The 20,432-nt window shown below is 46.0% G+C and overlaps 1 protein-coding gene across 1 annotated transcript in view; it reads right to left on the bottom strand.

Annotated features, from left to right (window-relative positions):
• RRN3 (RRN3 homolog, RNA polymerase I transcription factor) overlaps positions 1-20,432 on the bottom strand; it is a 120,129-nt gene that overhangs the window by 65,232 nt on the left and 34,465 nt on the right. The window contains exons 8-11 of the mRNA XM_063934354.1: positions 17,693-17,762; positions 7,409-7,507; positions 5,801-5,896; positions 5,468-5,600 (exon numbers count right to left, since the gene is read on the bottom strand). Coding sequence (XP_063790424.1) covers positions 5,468-5,600; positions 5,801-5,896; positions 7,409-7,507; positions 17,693-17,762 — 398 coding nt within the window. The remainder of the gene's footprint in view (positions 1-5,467; positions 5,601-5,800; positions 5,897-7,408; positions 7,508-17,692; positions 17,763-20,432) is intronic.

A 20,432-nucleotide genomic window follows, 5' to 3' on the forward strand; every position in this document is an offset into this window, starting at 1 on the left:
CAGGTCCTGTCTGAGCGGCAGAGGCCATGGGTCCTCTGATATATTTTTTTTGAAGTTCTGGGTACCAGGCTCTTCTTGGCCAATCCGGAACCACGAGTATCGTTCTTACTCCTCGCCTTCTTATTATTCTCAGTACCTTTGGTATGAGAGGCAGAGGGGGGAACACATAAAACGACTGGTACACCCACGGTGTTACCAGAGCATCCACAGCTATCGCCTGAAGGTCCCTTGACCTGGCGCAATATCTTTTATAGCTTTTTGTTGAGGCGGTACGCCTTCATGTCCACCTGTGGCCTTTCCCAATGGTGTACAATCCTTTGGAAGACTTCTGGATGAAGTCCCCACACTCTCGGGTGGAAGTCGTGTCTGCTGAGAAGATCTGCTTCCCAGTTGTCCACTCCGGGAATGAACACTGCTGACAGTGCTAACACATGATTTTCCGCCCATCGGAGAATCCTTGTGGCTTCTGCCATCGCCATCCTGCTTCTTGTGCCACCCTGTTGGTTTACATGGGCGACTGCCGTGATGTTGCCTGATTGGATCAGGACCGGCTGGTTTTGAAGCAGAGGCCTTGCCTGACTTAGGGCATTGTAAATGGCCCTCTGTTCCAGAATATTTATGTAGGGAAGTCACCTGACTTGACCAAAGTCCCTGGAAGTTTCTTCCCTGTGTGACTGCCCCCCAGCCTCAAAGGCTGGCATCCATGGTCACTAGGACCTAGTCCTGTATGTCGAACCTGCGGCCCTCTTGAAGATGGGCACTCTGCAGCCACTACAGTAGAGATACCCTGGTCCTTGGAGACAGGGTTATCAGCCTAATGCATCTGAAGATGCGACCCGGACCACTTGTCTAACAGGTCCCCCTGAAAAGTTCTTGCATGGAACCTGCCGAATGGGATTGCTTCGTAGGAAGCTAAAATTTTTCCCAGGACTCGCGTGCAATGATGCACCGATAACTGTTTTGGCTTCAGGAGGTCTCTGACTAGAGATGACAGCTCCTTGGCTTTCTCCACCGGGAGAAACACTTATTTCTGGTCTGTGTCCAGAACCATCCCCAGGAACAGTAGACGTGTCGTAGGAACCAGCTGTGACTCTGGACTGTTTAGAATCCAACCGTGCTGTTGTAGCACTTTCCAAAATAGTGCTACCCCGACTAGCAACTGCTCCTTGGACCTCGCCCTTATAAGGAGATTGTCCAAGTACGGGATAATTAAAACTCCCCTTTTTCGAAGGAGTATCATCATTCCGGCCATTACCTTGGTAACACCCTCGGTGCCATGTACAGTCCAAACGGCAGAGTCTGGACTTGGTAATGGTAATCCTGTACCACAAATCTGAGGTACTCCTGACGGGGATAGTAAGTAGGGACATGCAGGTAAGCATCCTTGATGTCCCGGGATATCATATAATCCCCCTCGTCCAGGCTTGCAATAACCGCCCTGAGCGATTCCATCTTGAACTTGAATTTTTTATGCATGTGTTCAAGGATTTTAAATATAAAGAAGGGTCACACCGAACCATGCGGTTTCGGTACCCCAAACCGTGTGGAATAGTAACCCCGTCCTTGTTGAAGTAGGGGCACCTTAAGTATTACCTGCTGGGAATACAGCTTATTAATTGCCTCTAGCACAGCCTCCCTGCCTGAGGGAGTTGTCGGCAAGGCATATTTGAGGAAACGGCGGGGGGAAGACATCTCGAATTCCAGCTTGTACTCTTGAAATACTACTTGAATGAAACAGGGATCCACCTGTGAGCGAGCCCACTGATCGCTGAAATTTTTGAGACGGCCCCCCACTGTACCTGGCTACACCTGTGGAGCCCCCGCGTCATGCTGTGGACTCAGAGGAAGCGAGAGAAGAATTATGATTCTGGGAACAGGCTGACTGGTGCAGCTTTTTCCCTCTTCCCTTGTCTTTGTACAGAAAGGAAGCGCCTTTGACCCGCTTGCTTTTCTGAAGCCGAAAGGACTGTACCTGATAATACAGTGCTTTCTTAGTCTGTGAGGAAAACTGAGGTAAAAATATTTCTTCCCAGCTGTTGCTGCGGATACGAGGTCCCAGAGACCATCCCCAAATAATTCCTCACCCTTATAAGGCAGAATCTCTATGCGCCTTTTAAGGTCAGCATCACCTGTCCAGTGACAGGTCTCTAATACCCTCCTGACAGAATGGACATTACATTCATTTTGGATGCCAGCCGGCAAAATATCCCTCTGTGCATCCCTCATACATAAGACGACGTCTTTAATATGTTCTCATGTTAGCAAACTAGTATGTTTGACAGGGTCACCGACCACGCTGCAGCAGCACGCTCTGCAGGTTTCAGTCTAGTACCTGAGTGTGTAAATACAGACTTCAGGATAGCCTCCTGCTTTTTATCAACAGGTACCTTCAAAGTGGCCGTTCCTAAAACGGCAGTGCCACCTATTTTGACAACCGTGTGAGCGCCTTATCCACCCTAGGGGATATCTCCTCTGGCGGGAAAAGGTACGCCATCAGTAACTTTTTTGAAATTACCAGTTTCTTATCAGGGGGAACCCACGCTTTTCACACACTTCATTCATTCATCTGATGGGGGAACAAAACACTGCCTGCTTTTTCTCCCCAAACATAAAAACCCCATTTTTAGAGGTTAATGTCAGAAATGTGTAACACATTTTCTTTATTGCCGGGATCAAGTCACGGATGTTCCTAGTGGATTGTGTATATGTCTCAACCTTGTCGACACTGGAGTCAGACTCCGTGTCGACATCTGTGTCTGCCATCTGAATGAGCGGGCGTTTTTGAGCCCCTGATGGCCTTTGAGACGCCTGGGCAGGCACGGGCTGAGAAGCCGGCTGTCCCACAGCTGTTACGTCATCCACCCTTTTATGTAAGGAGTTGACACTGTCGGTTAATACCTTTTACCTAACCATCCACTCTGGTGTCGGCCCCACAGGGGGCGACATCACATTTATCGGCATCTGCTCCGTCACTATATAAGCCTCCTCCTCAAACATGTCGACACAGCTGTACCGACACACCGCACACACACAGGGAATGCTCTGACTGAGGACAGGACCCACAAAGCCCTTTGGGGAGACAGAGAGAGAGTATGCCAGCACACACCAGAGCGCTATATAATGAGGGGATTAACACTATAACTGAGTGAATTTTCCCCCATAGCTGCTTGTATATACAATATTGCGCCTAAATTTAGTGCCCCCCCCCCCCCCCTCTCTTTTTTACCCTTTGAGCCTGAAAACTACAGGGGAGAGCCTGGGGAGCTTTCTTCCAGTTGCACTGTGAAGAGAAAATGGCGCCAGTGTGTCTGAGGGAGATAGCTCCGCCCCTTTTCCGCGGACTATTCTCCCGCTTTTTTCTGGATTCTGGCAGGGGTATTTACCACATATATAGCCTCTGGGGCTATATATTGTGGTATTTTTGCCAGCCAAGGTGTTTTTATTGCTGCCTCCCCTTAGTCCCTCGCTGCAGTGAGCCTGTTGCCAGCAGGTCTCACTGAAAATAAAAAACCTAAATCTATACTTTCTTTCTAAGGGCTCAGGAGAGCCCCTAGTGTGCATCCAACCTCGGCCGGGCACAAGATCTAACTGAGGCTTGGAGGAGGGTCATAGTGGGAGGAGCCAGTGCACACCAGGTAGTCATAAATCTATCTAGAGTGCCCAGCCTCCTTCAGAGCCCGCTATTCCCCATGGTCCTTACGGAGTTCCCAGCATCCACTAGGACGTCAGAGAAAAGTTGGGTAGACACTCGAGCCTGGGTAGGTGAAATTTCACTAGGGCCAGATCTATCTAATGAGGAAGAGAGCACGGTATTGAAATCGCCACAGACAATTATCTTGCCTTTAGCTACTCTAAAGAGCTTAGTGAAGACCATGGAGAAGAAAGCACCCTGGCAGCATTAGGGGAATATATGTTAGCAATCGTGACAGCAGAGTCACCAATGGCACAAACAGGGAATAAATAACGCCCGTTCAGGTCCGAACGCGAGGATTCTACTATGAATGATGAGGAGTGATGTAGTAAGATAGCCACACCTTTAGACTTGCGATCAGAGGAAGAATAAAAAGCATGGGAAAATGTTCTGTTGGTAAGGCTGGGATGAGTGTGTATAAAGTGGGTTTCTTGGAGAAGGGCAATATGGACTTGCTTTCGTTTGAGATATTGTAGGGCCATAGTCTGCTTCTGTGGGAGTTAAGGCCATTGACATTTAATGAGAGTAACTTCAGAGACATGGTGTATGAAGTAAGAGAGCTATGGAGGGAGAAGATCGCAACACCAGCAGAGGGTAGGAAGGAAAGGCAGGGGGAGAAGTTAGTAAAGGACAAGGAGGGGGAAAGGAAAAAATATCCGCAGCTGATCCAGAGACAACAACCAACAGCACATCCCGTGTACTTGGGACCTGGGGGACAGCGACCAGAAAGCAGAGAACCCAAAAAGGGTAGTAGTAGAGATAGAAAGGGAAAGTAGAAACAAAAAAAGATGAAGCAGCAAATGGGAGTGAGAAGTGAGAAGGACCTAAGGGAAAGTTTTAAGACTACTTATAAGAAACAAGAGCTAATGCGAGCTCGAGGTTATAGTAAATACCAGTAATAAAGAAATGAGAAAAAAAAATGAGTTGGCGGAAGAGATGGGAAGCGAGAGGTAGGATTTGGGGGCAAGACCAGAGACATGCATTGAGAAAACAGAAAAAAATGGCATAACAGGAGGACACTTCAAAATGAAGAAGCAACCAATTATAATAAAATATAAGAGGAATCATTAAGAACACATGTAAAGGCGCTTCAAATAGAAGACAAAGTTGGATCTAGTGAGGGCGCGGGAGACCAAAGGTCATAAATGAAACCTGATGGAGAGCAAGAGCTGGCCAAGAATAGACCTAGTCTTCCACAACCTCATAGTCCCAAACTGGGAGTAAGTGCTGCATATAAGTGTAACATTACAGGGTGAACTAGTAACAAATGACAGTATTATATATCACTTTGTTATATTTTATTACCAAAAAAAAAAAAAAAAATACCTAGGGGGTGTTTTGCTCCCTAATGTGTCCATAGGCCACCATTGTACATTCACTTCCCACTCCCCCAGTCAAAATAGCCCCACTTTCACCCCGTGACAAAAAGACCCCAGCAGTATCTCTCCCCCCAAAAAAATCCCCTTAATAGTAATATACCCCAGTGGCAGAACACCCTCCTCCCCCCCACCAGGTATCAATGGGCCCATATGCATGTGCAATAATATACAGCGTGTCTAATCACGTCAACCCTGATCGCCTGTGGTCACCGAGACGCTGTAGTGGGGGGAATAATCTGAAGGTACAATATCTAATATTAAGCCAATAAACTTAGTATGGATTTAGTGAAATCATTGGGGTTACTACTGCAGTTAGGAATGGTTCACTGGCAACATTCTCAAGAACAAAACTGCTGCCTCTACTGCTTGTACAGTATGTTACAGGTCCATAACTTACCATTTGGGAAGCAGATTTCTTTGAGGTAGGCAAAAAGAACAGACAGGGATAAGTCCAAGCGTTCAGCAGCAGGGTGGGCCATTGTGTCACAGACATCAGCTGCAGCACCCTCCTGCGGCTCTTCATCTTCATCCTATGAGAGTAATATGCCATAAGAAGCTACATGAGAGGAGTCGGAGGTAACTATTCAGCTAAATTTGAAATGAGCCCTGTTATAATCATTTAATGTCATCTATTTATCACATAACCCTGCGTGCCTTGATGTACGTTTTTGGAATACTACAATGTATTAAGAGACCCACAAAACACATGCAACACCGCAGGTTCTCTCACCATGTTAAACAGCGCTTCTTCTGTAGCATGACTCTCCCCATTAGGCATGTTTGAGTTTTCTTCTGCATCCTCTATGTCATGCCGAGGTGCACTCACCTGATAATCAACCAACAGGAAAACAAAGGCTGAAAATTGGCAATAGAAAATAATCCAATCTTATGAAATATTTGAAACCAAGTAAGATGTGCATTTGATACCAGATGTCACTTCGCTTTAGCACTGTTGCAACATTATGTATCTGATAAACTCCTCTATTACAAAGGCATGGATGAAAAGAACACTGTACATGAAAAGATCAAAATAGATTTCGAAAAATAAGCAGGTGGTCATGTACAGTCAAGTGATCAAGTGTATCTCTCTTATATCTGTGTTTTTCATAGATCAAAACATAAGAATCATCCCGTCCTCACCAAGCCCTACAACATAATAAATCTAATTTCATGTCACTAATAGCACATGGCAGATTTTACTTTGTAGTTAGTAAACAAAAACAAAAGGCAGTAAGCGTGTAAACAGCCTTTAATCAATCACTTTTCAGATTAGAGGAATTGTGTAATCTCCTTACATTGCTTCCGTTTGTTGGTATTTGGGGGAATTTGGGTATGCACGGCTCGCTTAATTGTTCCACGTGTTTAGTTCAGATGGGTTGGGTATGGATGAACGGCGATTGGGATACTGCCGGTCACCATACAGATGCCAGTATACCGACAAGCGCAACAAAGCTCTATGGGTGTCGTGGAATAGTCCCTGTCAGTCGTCATGCTGACTGTCGGGTTTCCACCAGCAGGTGAGATTCCGGCGTCGGTATAGTGACTGGCAGTCGGGCATAACCACATCCCGTTGTGATACAACTGGAAAAACTGAAGTTGGGTACACACTATACAATATACAATCTGTACAACCATCGTATAATATAAAGTCCACGTCGTTCATTGCAACGTCCCATCTGATGTACTGCCCGTCAGATGGGACAATACGATGTACAATGTGGTGCACATTGTGTAGTGTGTACACAGGACCACACGACATGTTGAACCGTTCTACATGATGAGTGCATAGTATGTACATGAGCGACAATTAATTGGATACAATCCCTGAACACAATGTATGCTGCTGTTGTTCCCGGAGATTGCAATGGAACCAGCGATATATCTATTAGTGTGTACTCAGCTTGTGATCACTGCAGAAAACATTTCTCCATAACTTGCTGTTAGCACAAACCAGAAGGTTTCACATACAACCACCAAAGGTCTTTGCTTTGATACAGAGGTATTACGTTACTGAAATAGCAATATGCACTGGATTAGCAGCATCTTAATCAGTGTTGTCAGAGAGTAGGTGAGGACTGTGGTTAATTATGTCCTGATATTAACGTCTCTTTCCAATGTGTTGTTACATATCTTTTCTACATGACTACACAAGACAGCAAATGAGAGTCTACTGAATGTAGAAAGCCCTTATAGATAGAAATGATACCGATCAGCAGAAAATATAAATGGTATTTGGGAGATGGCGAAGCATTAACACACAGCTTTTGGAGGTAAACTTAGTAGTATCACTAGGAAATAAAAAAAACACAATGCCCGTGATAAGCCATGGAATACCTACATCAATTTTCAGCAGTTTTTCTATTGCAAGTTCCAAAATCTCAAGCCTGAGCACTGGGAAGTAGATGGTTATCCGTAGAAGGTTGTGTATGTAACACTCCTAACAGGAAACAGAGATGTGAGCAACAGACAACCCCCACAGATACTGAAAGAACATGCTAGTGAACAGTTATCACACAGTTAGCTTTCTGATAAAAAAATACTTTACACCTAGATGACTGGACTCATTTTCATATTTTAAACATATGCACAGAGAAAACAGGCAAATATATGAATTTCCTTAATCCTGCCCATAATGCACTAATTTATAACACACAATCCTTGGCAGCACACATAACAAATAGATACTGCCAATAAATGACATTTATATGCATACATACAACACTGATCCGTGAAAAGGACTACTGAATCCCAAATACAGCATACCAAATCAACTTACATTTCAGTCTTTTCTTGTAGCCCAAAGGTGAACAATGAAGCTAAACATACAGCCATTAAAATAAGATTTTACTTACCGATAAATCTATTTCTCGTAGTCCGTAGTGGATGCTGGGGACTCCGTCAGGACCATGGGGAATAGCGGCTCCGCAGGAGACAGGGCACAAAAGCAAGCTTTTAGGATCACATGGTGTGTACTGGCTCCTCCCCCTATGACCCTCCTCCAAGCCTCAGTTAGGTACTGTGCCCGGACGAGCGTACACAATAAGGAAGGATCTTGAATCCCGGGTAAGACCCAAACCAGCCACACCAATCACACCGTACAACTTGTGATCTGAACCCAGTTAACAGTATGATAACAATGAAGTAGCCTCTAAAAAAGATGGCTCACAACAATAATAACCCGATTTTTGTAACAATAACTATGTACAAGTAATGCAGACAATCCGCACTTGGGATGGGCGCCCAGCATCCACTACGGACTACGAGAAATAGATTTATCGGTAAGTAAAATCTTATTTTCTCTAACGTCCTAGTGGATGCTGGGGACTCCGTCAGGACCATGGGGATTATACCAAAGCTCCCAAACGGGCGGGAGAGTGCGGGTGACTCTGCAGCACCGAATGAGAGAACTCCAGGTCCTCCTCAGCCAGGGTATCAAATTTGTAGAATTTTACAAACGTGTTCCCCCCTGACCACGTAGCTGCTCGGCAAAATTTTAAAGCCGAGACCCCCTCGGGCATCCGCCCAAGATGAGCCCACCTTCCTTGTGGAATGGGCATTGACAGATTTTGGCTGTGGCATGCCTGCCACAGACTGTGCAAGCCGAATTGTACTACAAATCCAACGAGCAATAGTCTGCTTAGAAGCAGGAGCACCCATCTTTTGGGGTGCATACAATATAAACAGCAAGTCAGACTTTCTGACTCCAGCCGTCCTGGAAATATATATATATATATATATATATATATATATATATATATATATATATATATATATATATATTTTTAGGGCCCCGACAACGTCTAGCAACTTGGAGTCCTCCAAGTCCCTAGTAGCCGCAGGCACCACAATATGTTGTTTCAGGCGAAACGCTGACACCACCTTAGGAAGAAACTGGGGACGAGTCCGCAGTTCTGCCCTGTCCGAATGGAAAAACAAATATGAGCTTTTTTTTTTTTTTTTTTAAGACAAAGCCCCCAATTCTGACAATCGCCTGGCCGAGGCCAGGGCCACAACATGGTCCCTTTCCATGTGAGATATTTCAAATCCACAGATTTGATCGGTTCAAACCAATATGATTTGAGGAATCCCAACACTACGTTGAGATCCCACGGTGCCACTGGAGGCACACAAGGGGCTGTATATGCAATACTCCATGGGTCTTCATCCTGTGGCCCTCCAGCTGCTGTGAAACTACACATCCCAGCATGCCCTGCCACAGTTTTGCTATTAAGGTATGCTAAAACTGAGGCAGGGCATGCTGGGATGTGTAGTTCCACAGCAGCTGGAGGGTCGCAGGTTGAAGACCCATGCAATACTCCCTTGACAAACGTCTGGACTTCAGGAATTGAAGCCAATTTTTTTCTGGAAGAAAATCTACAGGGCCGAAACTTGAACCTTAATGGACCCCAATTTGAGGCTCATAGACACTCCTGTTTTCAGGAAGTGCAGAAATCGACCTAGTTGAAATTTTTTCGTGGGGCCTTCCTGGCCTCACCCACGCAACATATTTTCACCACATGTGGTGATAACGTTGTGCGGTCACCTTCTTCCTGGCTTTGACCAGGGTAGGTATGACCTCTTCCGGAATGCCTTTTCCCTTAGGATCCGGTGTTCAACCGCCATGCCGTCAAACGCAGTCGCGGTAAGTCTTGGAACAGACAAGGTCCCTGCTGGAGCAGGTCCTTTCTTAGAGGCAGATGCCACGGTTCCTCTTGGAACAGACATGGTTCTTGCTGAAAGCAAATCCCATCTTAGCTCCCGAGGCCATTAGTCCTCTGTGAGCATCTCTTGAAGTTCCGGGTACCAAGTCCCTCTTGGCCAATCCGGAGCCACGAGTATAGTTCTTACTCCTCTACGTCTTATAATTCTCAATACCTTGGATATGAGAAGCAGAAGAGGGAACACATACACCGACTGTTACATCCACGGTGTTACCAGGACGTCCACAGCTATCGTCTGAAGGTCTCGTGACCTGGCGCAATACCTGTCCCGTTTTTTTGTTCGGGCGGGACGGCATCATTTCCACCTTTGGTCTTTCCCAACGGTTCACAATCATGCGGAAAACTTCCCGATGAAGTTCCCACTCTCCCGGATGGATGTCGTGCCTGCTGAGGAAGTCTGCTTCCCAGTCGTCCACTCCCGGAATGAACACTGCTGACAGTGCTATCACATGATTTTCCGTCTAGCGAAAAATCCTTGCAGTTTTGACCACTGCCCTCCTGCTTCTTGTGCCGCCCTATCTGTTTACGTGGGCGACTGCCGTGATGTTATCCCACTGGATCAATACCGGCTGACCTTGAAGCAGAGGCCTTGCTAAGCTTATAGCATTACAAATTTGCTCTTAGCTCCAGTATATTTATGTGGAGAGAATTCTCCAGACTTGATCACACTCCCTGGAAATTTTTTCCCTGTGTGACTGCTCCCCAGCCTCTCAGGCTGGCCTCCGTGGTTACCAGCATCCAATCCTGAATGCCGAATCTGCGGCCCTCTAGAAGATGAGCACTCTGTAATCACCACAGGAGAGACACCCTTGTCCTTGGATATAGGGTTATCCGCTGATGCATCTGAAGATGCGATCCGGACCATTTGTCCAGCAGATCCCACTGAAGAGTTCTTGCGTGAAATCTGCCGAATGGAAGCGCTTCGTAATAAGCCACCATTTTTTACCAGGACTCTTGTGCAATGATACACTGACACTTTTCCTGGTTTTAGGAGGATCCCGATTAGCTCGGATAACTCCCTGGCTTTCTCCTCTGGGAGAAACACCCTTTTCCTGGACTGTGTCCAGAATCATCCCTAGGACCAGCAGACGTGTCGTCGGAACAACTGCGGTTTTGGAATATTTAGAATCCACCCGTGCTGTCGTAGAACTACTTGAGATAGTGCTACTCCGACCTCCAACTGTTCTCTGGACCTTGTTCTTATCAGGAGGTCGTCCATTTTCTTTGAAGACGAATCCTCATTTCGGTCATTACCTTGGTAAAGACCCGGGGTGCCTTGGACACTCCAACGGCATCGTCTGAAACTGATAGTGACAGTTCTGTACCACGAACCTGAGGTACCCTTGGTGAGAAAAGCAAATTTTGGGACATGGAGGTAAGCATCCCTGATGTCCCGGGACACCATATAGTCCCCTTGTTCCCAGTTCGCTATCACTGCTCTGAGTGACTCCATCTGGATTTGAACCCTTGTAAGTGTTCAAATTTTTCAGATTTAGAATCGGTCTCACCTAGCCTTCTGGCTTCAGTACCACCCTATAGTGTGGCACAATACCCCTTTCCTTGTTGTAGGAGGGGTAATTTTATTATCACCTGCTGGGAATACAGCTTGTGAATTGTTTTCAATACTGCCTCCCTGTCGGAGGGGGACATTGGTACAGCAGACTACAGGAACCTGCGAGGGGGGAAACGCCTCGACATTCCAATCTGTGCCCCTTTGATACTACTTGTAGGATCCAGGGGTCCTGTACGGTCCCAGCGTCATGCTGAGAACTTAGTAGAAGCGGTGGAGGGCTTCTGTTACTGGGAATGGACTGCCTGCTGCAGTCTTCTTCCCTTTCCTCTATCCCTGGGCAGATATCTTATAGGGACGAAAAGACTGAGGCTGAAAAGACGGCGTCTTTTTCTGCAGAGATGTGACTTAGGGTAAAAAACAGTGGATCTTCCAGCAGTTGCCGTGGCCACCAGGTCCCATGGACCGACCCCAAATAACTCCTCCCCTTTTATACGGCAATACATCTTTGTGCCGTTTGGAATCTGCATCCCCTGACCACTGTCGTGTCCATAAACATCTTCTTGCAGATATGGACATCGCATTTACTCTTGATGCCAGAGTGCAAATATCCCTCTGCGCATCTCGTATATATAGAAATGCATCCTTTAAATGCTCTATAGTCAATAAAATACTGTCCCTGTCAAGGGTATCAATATTTTTAGTCAGGGAATCCGACCAAGCCACCTCAGCTCTGCACATCCAGGCTGAGGCGATCGCTGGTCACAGTATAACACCAGCATGTGTGTGTATACTTTTTAGGATATTTTTCTGATAAGCATGTGAGCGCCTTATCCACCCTGAGGGGTGTTTCCCAATGCGCCTTAACTTCTGGCGGGAAAGGGTATACCGCCAATAATTTTCTATCGGGGGAAACCCACGCATCATCACACACTTCATTTAATTTATCTGATTCAGGAAAAACTACAGGTAGTTTTTTCACCTCACACATAATACCCTTCTTTGTGGTACTTGGAGTATCAGAAATATGTAACACCTCCTTCATTGCCCTTAACGTGTGGCCCTAAAGGAAAATACGTTTGTTTCTTCACCGTCGACACTGAAATCAGTGTCCGTGTCTGGGTCTATGTCGACCGACTGAGGTAAATGGGCGTTTTTACAAGCCCCTAACGGTGTCTGAGACGCCTGGACCGGTACTAATTTGTTCGCCGGCCGTCTCATGTCGTCAACCCACTTGCAGCGTGTTGACATTATCAAGTAATTCCATAAGTAAGCCATCCATTCCGGTGTCGACTCCCTAGAGAGTGACATCACCATTACAGGCAATTTGCTCCGCCTCCTCACCAACATTTTCCTCATACATGTCGACACACACGTACCGACATACAGCACACACATAGGGAATGCTCTGATAGAGGACAGGACCCACTAGCCCTTTGGGGAGACAGAGGGAGAGTTTGCCAGCACACACCAAAATGCTATAATTATACAGGGACAACCCTTATATAAGTGTTCCTCCCATATAGCATTTAATATATATGTATATCCCCAAATCAGTGCCCCCCTCTCTGTTTTAACCCTGTTTCTGTAGTGCAGTGCAGGGGAGAGCCTGGGAGCCTTCCCCTCAGCCTTTCTGTGAGGGAAAATGGCGCTGTGTGCTGAGAATAGGCCCCGCCCCCTTTTCGGCGGGCTTCTTCTCCGGAGATTGTGAAGTCTGGCAGGGGTTAAATACATCCATATAGCCTCAAGGGCTATATGTGATGTATTTTTCGCCATACAGGTATTCTACATTGCTGCCAGGGCGCCCCCCCCCGCGCCCTGCACCCTCCGTGATCGCTGTGGGAAGTGTGCTGACAGACAATGGCGCACAGCTGCAGTGCTGTGCGCTACCTGAGGAAGACTGAAAAGTCTTCTGCCGCCTGGTTCCGGACCTCTTCAATCTTCAGCATCTGCAAGGGGGTCGGCGGCGCGGCTCCGGGACGAACCCCAGGGCGAGACCTGTGTTCCGACTCCCTCTGAAGCTAATGGTGTCCAGTAGCCTAAGAATCCAATCCATCCTGCACGCAGGTGAGTTGAAATTCTCTCCCCTAAGTCCCTTGATGCAGTGAGCCTGTTGCCAGCAGGACTCACTGAAAATAAAGAACCTAAAAACTTTTTCTAAGCAACTCTTTAAGAGAGCCACCTAGATTGCACCCTTCTCGGACGGGCACAAAAACCTAACTGAGGCTTGGAGGAGGGTCATAGGGGGAGGAGCCAGTACACACCATGTGATCCTAAAAGCTTGCTTTTGTGCCCTGTCTCCTGCGGAGCCGCTATTCCCCATGGTCCTGACGGAGTCCCCAGCATCCACTAGGACGTTAGAGAAATAAACAATGAACAAGAACTAAACAAACTCCACCAGCATACCCCAAGGTTATCCCTGTGGATACCTATGGACCCTGATATATCGCTAACATCACCCAGTGTGTACCCAGGACTGCGCTTCCGTGGTCACATGCGACAGATGCTTGGTTTGACGTGCTGCACATCAAACCTAGCGTCCATCGCTAGCGTTCGGTGTTATGTAATGAAGGATGGAACACGTTGTTTCGTCCGTCATTAAGTTGTGAATGGGAGCCGGCGGGTGCCTATTGCGCATCGCAGTGAGATATATCACGTGTTTTTAAAAACACATGCGATCGCACTGTGATGCGATAAACAGTAAGTGCAGCACATACCACCATGAGACGAGATATTCGAGCTGCATGCCCGCGCATCGCGTTGCATGGTACCTTAAATGTGCATACAATCCTTCGATTTCTCACAGATGTGGTCGAAATCGAAGGATTGTATGCCATATTTCACAAGTGTATGGGCTACATAAGGAAACTTGCAGAAGGTTAACTACAAAAGGGAACAGGTTCTATCATGTCGATATCTAGTTGCTCACAACAGTCCACCAGCTGCTGAGGAATCCAGCAGCCATTGGGGTTAATTATTTGAATTCAACATAGTACATAAGTTTTAATGCCTGTTTGGACCCCATAGAGACCTAAGGAAATTGTATTCATTCTGAGAAGGATGTAACCTTTAGGGTCAAATCAGACATAAATTGAGAGGCCTACTTGTACCTGTCAATATTAGATTCTAAGCGAGTATTACTCTATATAGTGTTAGGGGACAGTAAAGCCACATTCCAAGACTGGATTATTGTAAGCAAAGCATTATGGGTCATTTCTAGACAAAGGGGCTTTAGAAATTGATGGTGTACCTTCAGAGATTGGGGGAGATTCAAATGTTTGAAAAGTCAGTTGGGAGTCTGTTTTTTCCTATCTAATAGACAGGAAAAAACAGACACCCAACCAACTTTTCAAACGTTTGAATCTCCCCCATTGTGTCTTGTTTTTATAGGCAAGTTCTTACTGAGCATGTGTAAGAGATAAGCAGCGGTACTAGCCAGTGACTGGTATACCTTAATATGGGTTAATATCCAGCAGCAACTCACAGTTTATGGTATATAATGCAAGATTGAGACAAAGAGCTTCAGCCTCTAACAGGACCTGCAGTGAATGGTGCCTGTTGTGTATGGACTGATCCAAGCATTTGATGACAAATGACTGGGGCTCCTCTCGGAAGAACTTCATCTTGTGTTAAGATGATGAATCACTGGAGGTGTCTGATAACAAAAACTGGAAGATTACTCTTTTTTTTGTTACTTTGATAATAAACTGAAAGCTAATTTATAATCATTCAATTGGGTACCTGTCAAACTATTACTATTTGATTAGAATGAAACCCAGACAATACAGTATGGACACCGTTTAGATGGCTGGAACTTCAGCTGGTTGTTTTGACATCCAGGACACCCTTGGTGATTTAAGCCACAGAAGTTTAATTGTAGAAAAGAATGTTGATGGCCCCTTATAGTTACCACCAACCATAGTGTTGAAAATATATCGAAGCTCCAGCACATTTATCAGTAGCTTTGACTCCTCTGGGGTCCAAATACTTTGTAACCGGGACTGAAGGGTGGCCCTTCCCTCAGCCATGTAGGCTTGTGGTAGTCATTGCTCTTGTTCAGTCCCAGATGGAGAATGAGCAACTCCTGTTTATAGAGGCACAGCTGGGCCCAGAGGAGAAGTCAGGTTGAATTTCTTGAAATTTAGAATCAAACCATGACCCTCCACTGTCCACGAGGTTTTCAGTCTGCAGAAAGGATGGAGAGAATGCCTTTCATCCAGGTAAGGGAAACCCATCATCCCAATGGATCCGAAAAAGGCAGACATAACTGCCATTATACTTGTACACACCTTTGGCGCTGCTGCCATACTGAAAGATAGAGCCCAAAACTGAAAACAACAAGACTGAATGGCATATGTAAGTAGACACTGGTGTCCCATCCAGTTTTGGACAAATAACTACTTGTCCTTGATGCTCATGGACACAATGAACATGCAATAATTAATGTGGTAAAAAGTCCTCTAGGACACCCATCGTTAACTTGTCCCACTCTCAACAGGATATTAAAGGATTTCAGGCTTAGAATAGGTCACAAAGAACAGTCTGGTTTCTGGACCAGGAAGTAATGTGAGTAACCCAAACCATTCCAATGGTTGAGACTTGCATGACTACTCCTGCAAAGAGAATGGATGAATTGGATGACTTCCCTCCAGGAAAGTGCTGTTTTGCCTACAGTTGGTGAATATGCATCTGAACAGGGACACAATATTTATAATGAAATTGAAGCAACATCCCAGAAGAGACGCACAGGACCAAGTATGCCACCTGAACGTCAATCTAGCTTCTTCTCAGAGGATTTGGGAGATGGCTGTCTAGCTGCACATTTCTACTTACCTCACTGCAGCTCACCATGAGGAGCAGAGAACTGATCACTGGAGGCCTAACTCCTCATACTCCTCACTTATAAGCAAAAGCTAAGACGCCGGAGTGAACAGACATGTACCTAAAAGACTCTTGGGGCTGAATTCAATTGTTATATCATTGTATTGTCCGATCTCTTGTCTAAAGTTACAGGAGATTGCGGAGAGTTATTCAAGTGATCTTTTATTGCGAGACTATCGCACCTATAGAGGTCGGGCTTAACCACATAAAGTGGCTAAAATCGGTCAAAATGCTGGAAACAATTGCAAAAAGTGGACGCCGGCAGCCACAGCGCCCAAACAGAGCTCCAATTGAATTGTTCCGTTTGGGCACCTTCTACTGGCTGCAGGCGGAAAAACAACTGAACTCCGCTCTTGGAATCAATCTGAAGCCAGGAGGCATGATTTTGCCAAAATAAATCCTTATAACTCAGAAGGCTTAACATAGGCAAATCTAATTTTGGTCTGTCAAGACTCAGACCCTTAACCAAATGTTCTAACCACCCTTCCACTGTCCATGGAATGGGAATGTTATGGTCTTAGAAAGGCCAGCTATAGTTGTTGGAAAGGTGTGTACAGCTGGTGGTTGGTTAATGAACAACCAGTGGAAATGTAATTTGCCCAAAGGATAAGTCCAGTGTAGTTTAACCAGGCAGTGTTGTTTATTGAGTAAGTAATAGGTAATAGTACAACCATACTCCCTGTTACAGTGGTTGTAGAGCATGAAGTGGAGCAGGTTTCAGACACATCAAAATCCAATGACTGTCTCTTGGATTCAATAGTTGTGCAGGTGCTCAGGAGCTAAGAGGGAGACGTCCGGCTTCCATTATGTCACCATACACAGTAACTAGATGGCGTCACATGTGCAGTAATACAGTAATAGTAGTGGTGTCCATCTTGGTAAGGGAATGAAGCATCATCCTCAGAGGAGTCATATTGGAGGCTGTGCAGTAGTGCTCTTCTATTCTAACAATAGGAGCATCCAGCTTAGGACTGCAATCTATTTGATACTTGAAACCATTGATCAGGCTTAGCCTATGCATCAGAAAGCAAAGTCCTCCAATGGAGTGGAAGATGGGAAAGAACCCATCTGTTTCTTTTTATTTTTAGAAAGCCGCTGGTCCTTTGCCTAATATGTTGCACACCCTGGTCTGGGCACCAATCTGTAGGGACATCTGGAGCAGACACTGTACCACCTCCAGGTTCAGCTCCCCTTCTCAGACAGAAAACATTATGAAATAAATAGATAGGACAGCTGCAGTTGCACAACCCAGAAAGATGTGGAGCTACAATAGATATAGCATGCTATCTAAAACATGAATCACTGGTTTTATGGATGTGTTAAATTGCAATTGCAGGTATATTCTAAAGACAAGAAACAATAAATATATATGCAATTATAAATATGGAAGTGCCGTCTCTAGTTAAACTCAAATTGACTAACACATGTAAGCACTTAATAGTGTCTTCAGGAGTCACCAACTAAATGATTCCCCTTTTTAATAAACCAATATTTAAAATGGAAATCTTACCAGAATTCTCGGAGATTTGTTGACATAAGGAAATTTGTCCACAAGAATTGGCATTAGAAATCGTGGCGCTCTGTATAAAATAAGATATAAATGAGTACAAGATCCATAGCTGCATTCACATGTACATTTTTACAACCTTTTATTACTTGAGTCTGTTTTCCCACCTGGGAATTGGAAACGGGTCCTTCCCCAGTGGGATCCGGCATTGGACGCAACAGCTGGTTGCCATAGCGTCAGGGGGCAGAGGTGGAGCTGGGAGATGAGCTCACCTCCGCGCCGCCTCTCCCTATCTAGTAAACGGGTCCCGGGTCGCAGCGACCCGGGAACCCGTTTACGTTGCCACTGACCCGGTATTCAACCCGGGAATAACACTGCTTTATTCCTAGGTTGAATTTCCGGGTCAGGTGACCCGGGAATTCCACCATGGCGCTTTCACACCACACGCAGACCCATGGCGACCCAACAATATGCCGGGTCGATACCGGGTTACTTATGCGGTGTGAAAGGGGTATTATTCGCAATAATATGACATTCTCCAGCTTCCAACCGAGCAAAAAACAGTGATTGATACTAAAGATCGTTCATGAACTGAAAAAATGGCAGATTTCAGGGCAAATTTTTTTTGTGTGAAGTCATATACCCATTTTTCTACTCCCACATTACAAGAAAAACAAGATGGCGATGTCCATTTCCTTCCTAAATGTACAGTTGATAAAATAAGAATTTACTTACCGATAATTCTATTTCTCATAGTCCGTAGTGGATGCCGGGGACTCCGAAAGGACCATGGGGAAAAGCGGCTCCGCAGGAGACTGGGCACAAAGTAAAAGCTTTAGGACTAGCTGGTGTGCACTGGCTCCTCCCCTATGACCCTCCTCCAAGCCTCAGTTAGGATACTGTGCCCGGACGAGCGTACACAATAAGGAAGGATTTTGAATCCCGGGTAAGACTCATACCAGCCACACCAATCACACCGTACAACTTGTGATCTGAACCCAGTTAACAGCATGATAACAGAAGGAGCCTCTGAAAAGATGGCTCACAACAACAATAACCCGATTTTTGTAACAATAACTATGTACAAGTAATGCAGACAATCCGCACTTGGGATGGGCGCCCAGCATCCACTACGGACTATGAGAAATAGAATTATCGGTAAGTAAATTCTTATTTTCTCTAACGTCCTAGTGGATGCTGGGGACTCCGAAAGGACCATGGGGATTATACCAAAGCTCCCAAACGGGCGGGAGAGTGCGGATGACTCTGCAGCACCGAATGAGAGAACTCCAGGTCCTCCTCAGCCAGGGTATCAAATTTGTAGAATTTAGCAAACGTGTTTGCCCCTGACCAAGTAGCTGCTCGGCAAAGTTGTAAAGCCGAGACCCCTCGGGCAGCCGCCCAAGATGAGCCCACTTTCCGTGTGGAATGGGCTTTTACAGATTTTGGCTGTGGCAGGCCTGCCACAGAATGTGCAAGCTGAATTGTACTACAAATCCAACGAGCAATCGTCTGCTTAGAAGCAGGAGCACCCAGCTTGTTGGGTGCATACAGGATAAACAGCGAATCAGATTTCCTGACTCCAGCCGTCCTGGAAACATATATTTTCAGGGCCCTGACTACGTCCAGCAACTTGGAATCCTCCAAGTCCCTAGTAGCCGCAGGCACCACAATAGGCTGGTTTAAGTGAAATGCTGAAACCACCTTAGGGAGAAATTGAGGACGAGTCCTCAATTCTGCCCTGTCCGTATGAAAAATTAGGTAAGGGCTTTTATAGGATAAAGCCGCCAATTCTGAGACACGCCTGGCTGAAGCCAGGGCTAACAGCATTACCACTTTCCATGTGAGATATTTTAAGTCCACAGTGGTGAGTGGTTCAAACTAATGTGATTTTAGGAATCCCAAAACTACATTGAGATCCCAAGGTGCCACTGGAGGCACAAAAGGAGGCTGTATATGCAGTACTCCCTTGACAAACGTCTGAACTTCAGGAACAGAAGCCAGTTCTTTTTGGAAGAATATTGACAGGGCCGAAATTTGAACCTTAATGGACCCTAATTTGAGGCCCTTAGACAGTCCTGTTTGCAGGAAATGCAGGAAACGACCCAGTTCAAATTCCTCTGTAGGGGCCTTCCTGGCCTCGCACCACGCAACATATTTACGCCAAATACGGTGATAATGTTGTATGGTTACATCCTTCCTGGCTTTGATCAGGGTAGGGATGACTTCATCCGGAATGCCTTTTTCCTTCAGGATCCGGCGTTCAACCGCCATGCCGTCAAACGCAGCCGCGGTAAGTCTTGGAACAGACATGGTCCCTGCTGGAGCAGGTCCTTTCTTAGAGGTAGAGGCCACGGGTCTTCCGTGAGCATCTCTTGAATTTCAGGGTACCAAGTCCTTCTTGGCCAATCCGGAGCCACGAGTATAGTCTTTACTCCTCTCCTTCTTATGATTCTCAGTACTTTTGGTATGAGAGGAAGAGGAGGGAACACATACACTGACTGGTACACCCACGGTGTTACCAGAGCGTCCACAGCTATTGCCTGAGGGTCCCTTGACCTGGCGCAATATCTGTCCAGTTTTTTGTTGAGGCGGGACGCCATCATGTCCACCTTTGGTTTTTCCCAACGGTTCACAATCATGTGGAAGACTTCTGGGTGAAGTCCCCACTCCCCCGGGTGAAGATCGTGTCTGCTGAGGAAGTCTGCTTCCCAGTTGTCCACTCCCGGAATGAACACTGCTG

Source organism: Pseudophryne corroboree, chromosome 7 (assembly GCF_028390025.1).
Source record: "Pseudophryne corroboree isolate aPseCor3 chromosome 7, aPseCor3.hap2, whole genome shotgun sequence".
Taxonomy (NCBI): domain Eukaryota; kingdom Metazoa; phylum Chordata; class Amphibia; order Anura; family Myobatrachidae; genus Pseudophryne; species Pseudophryne corroboree.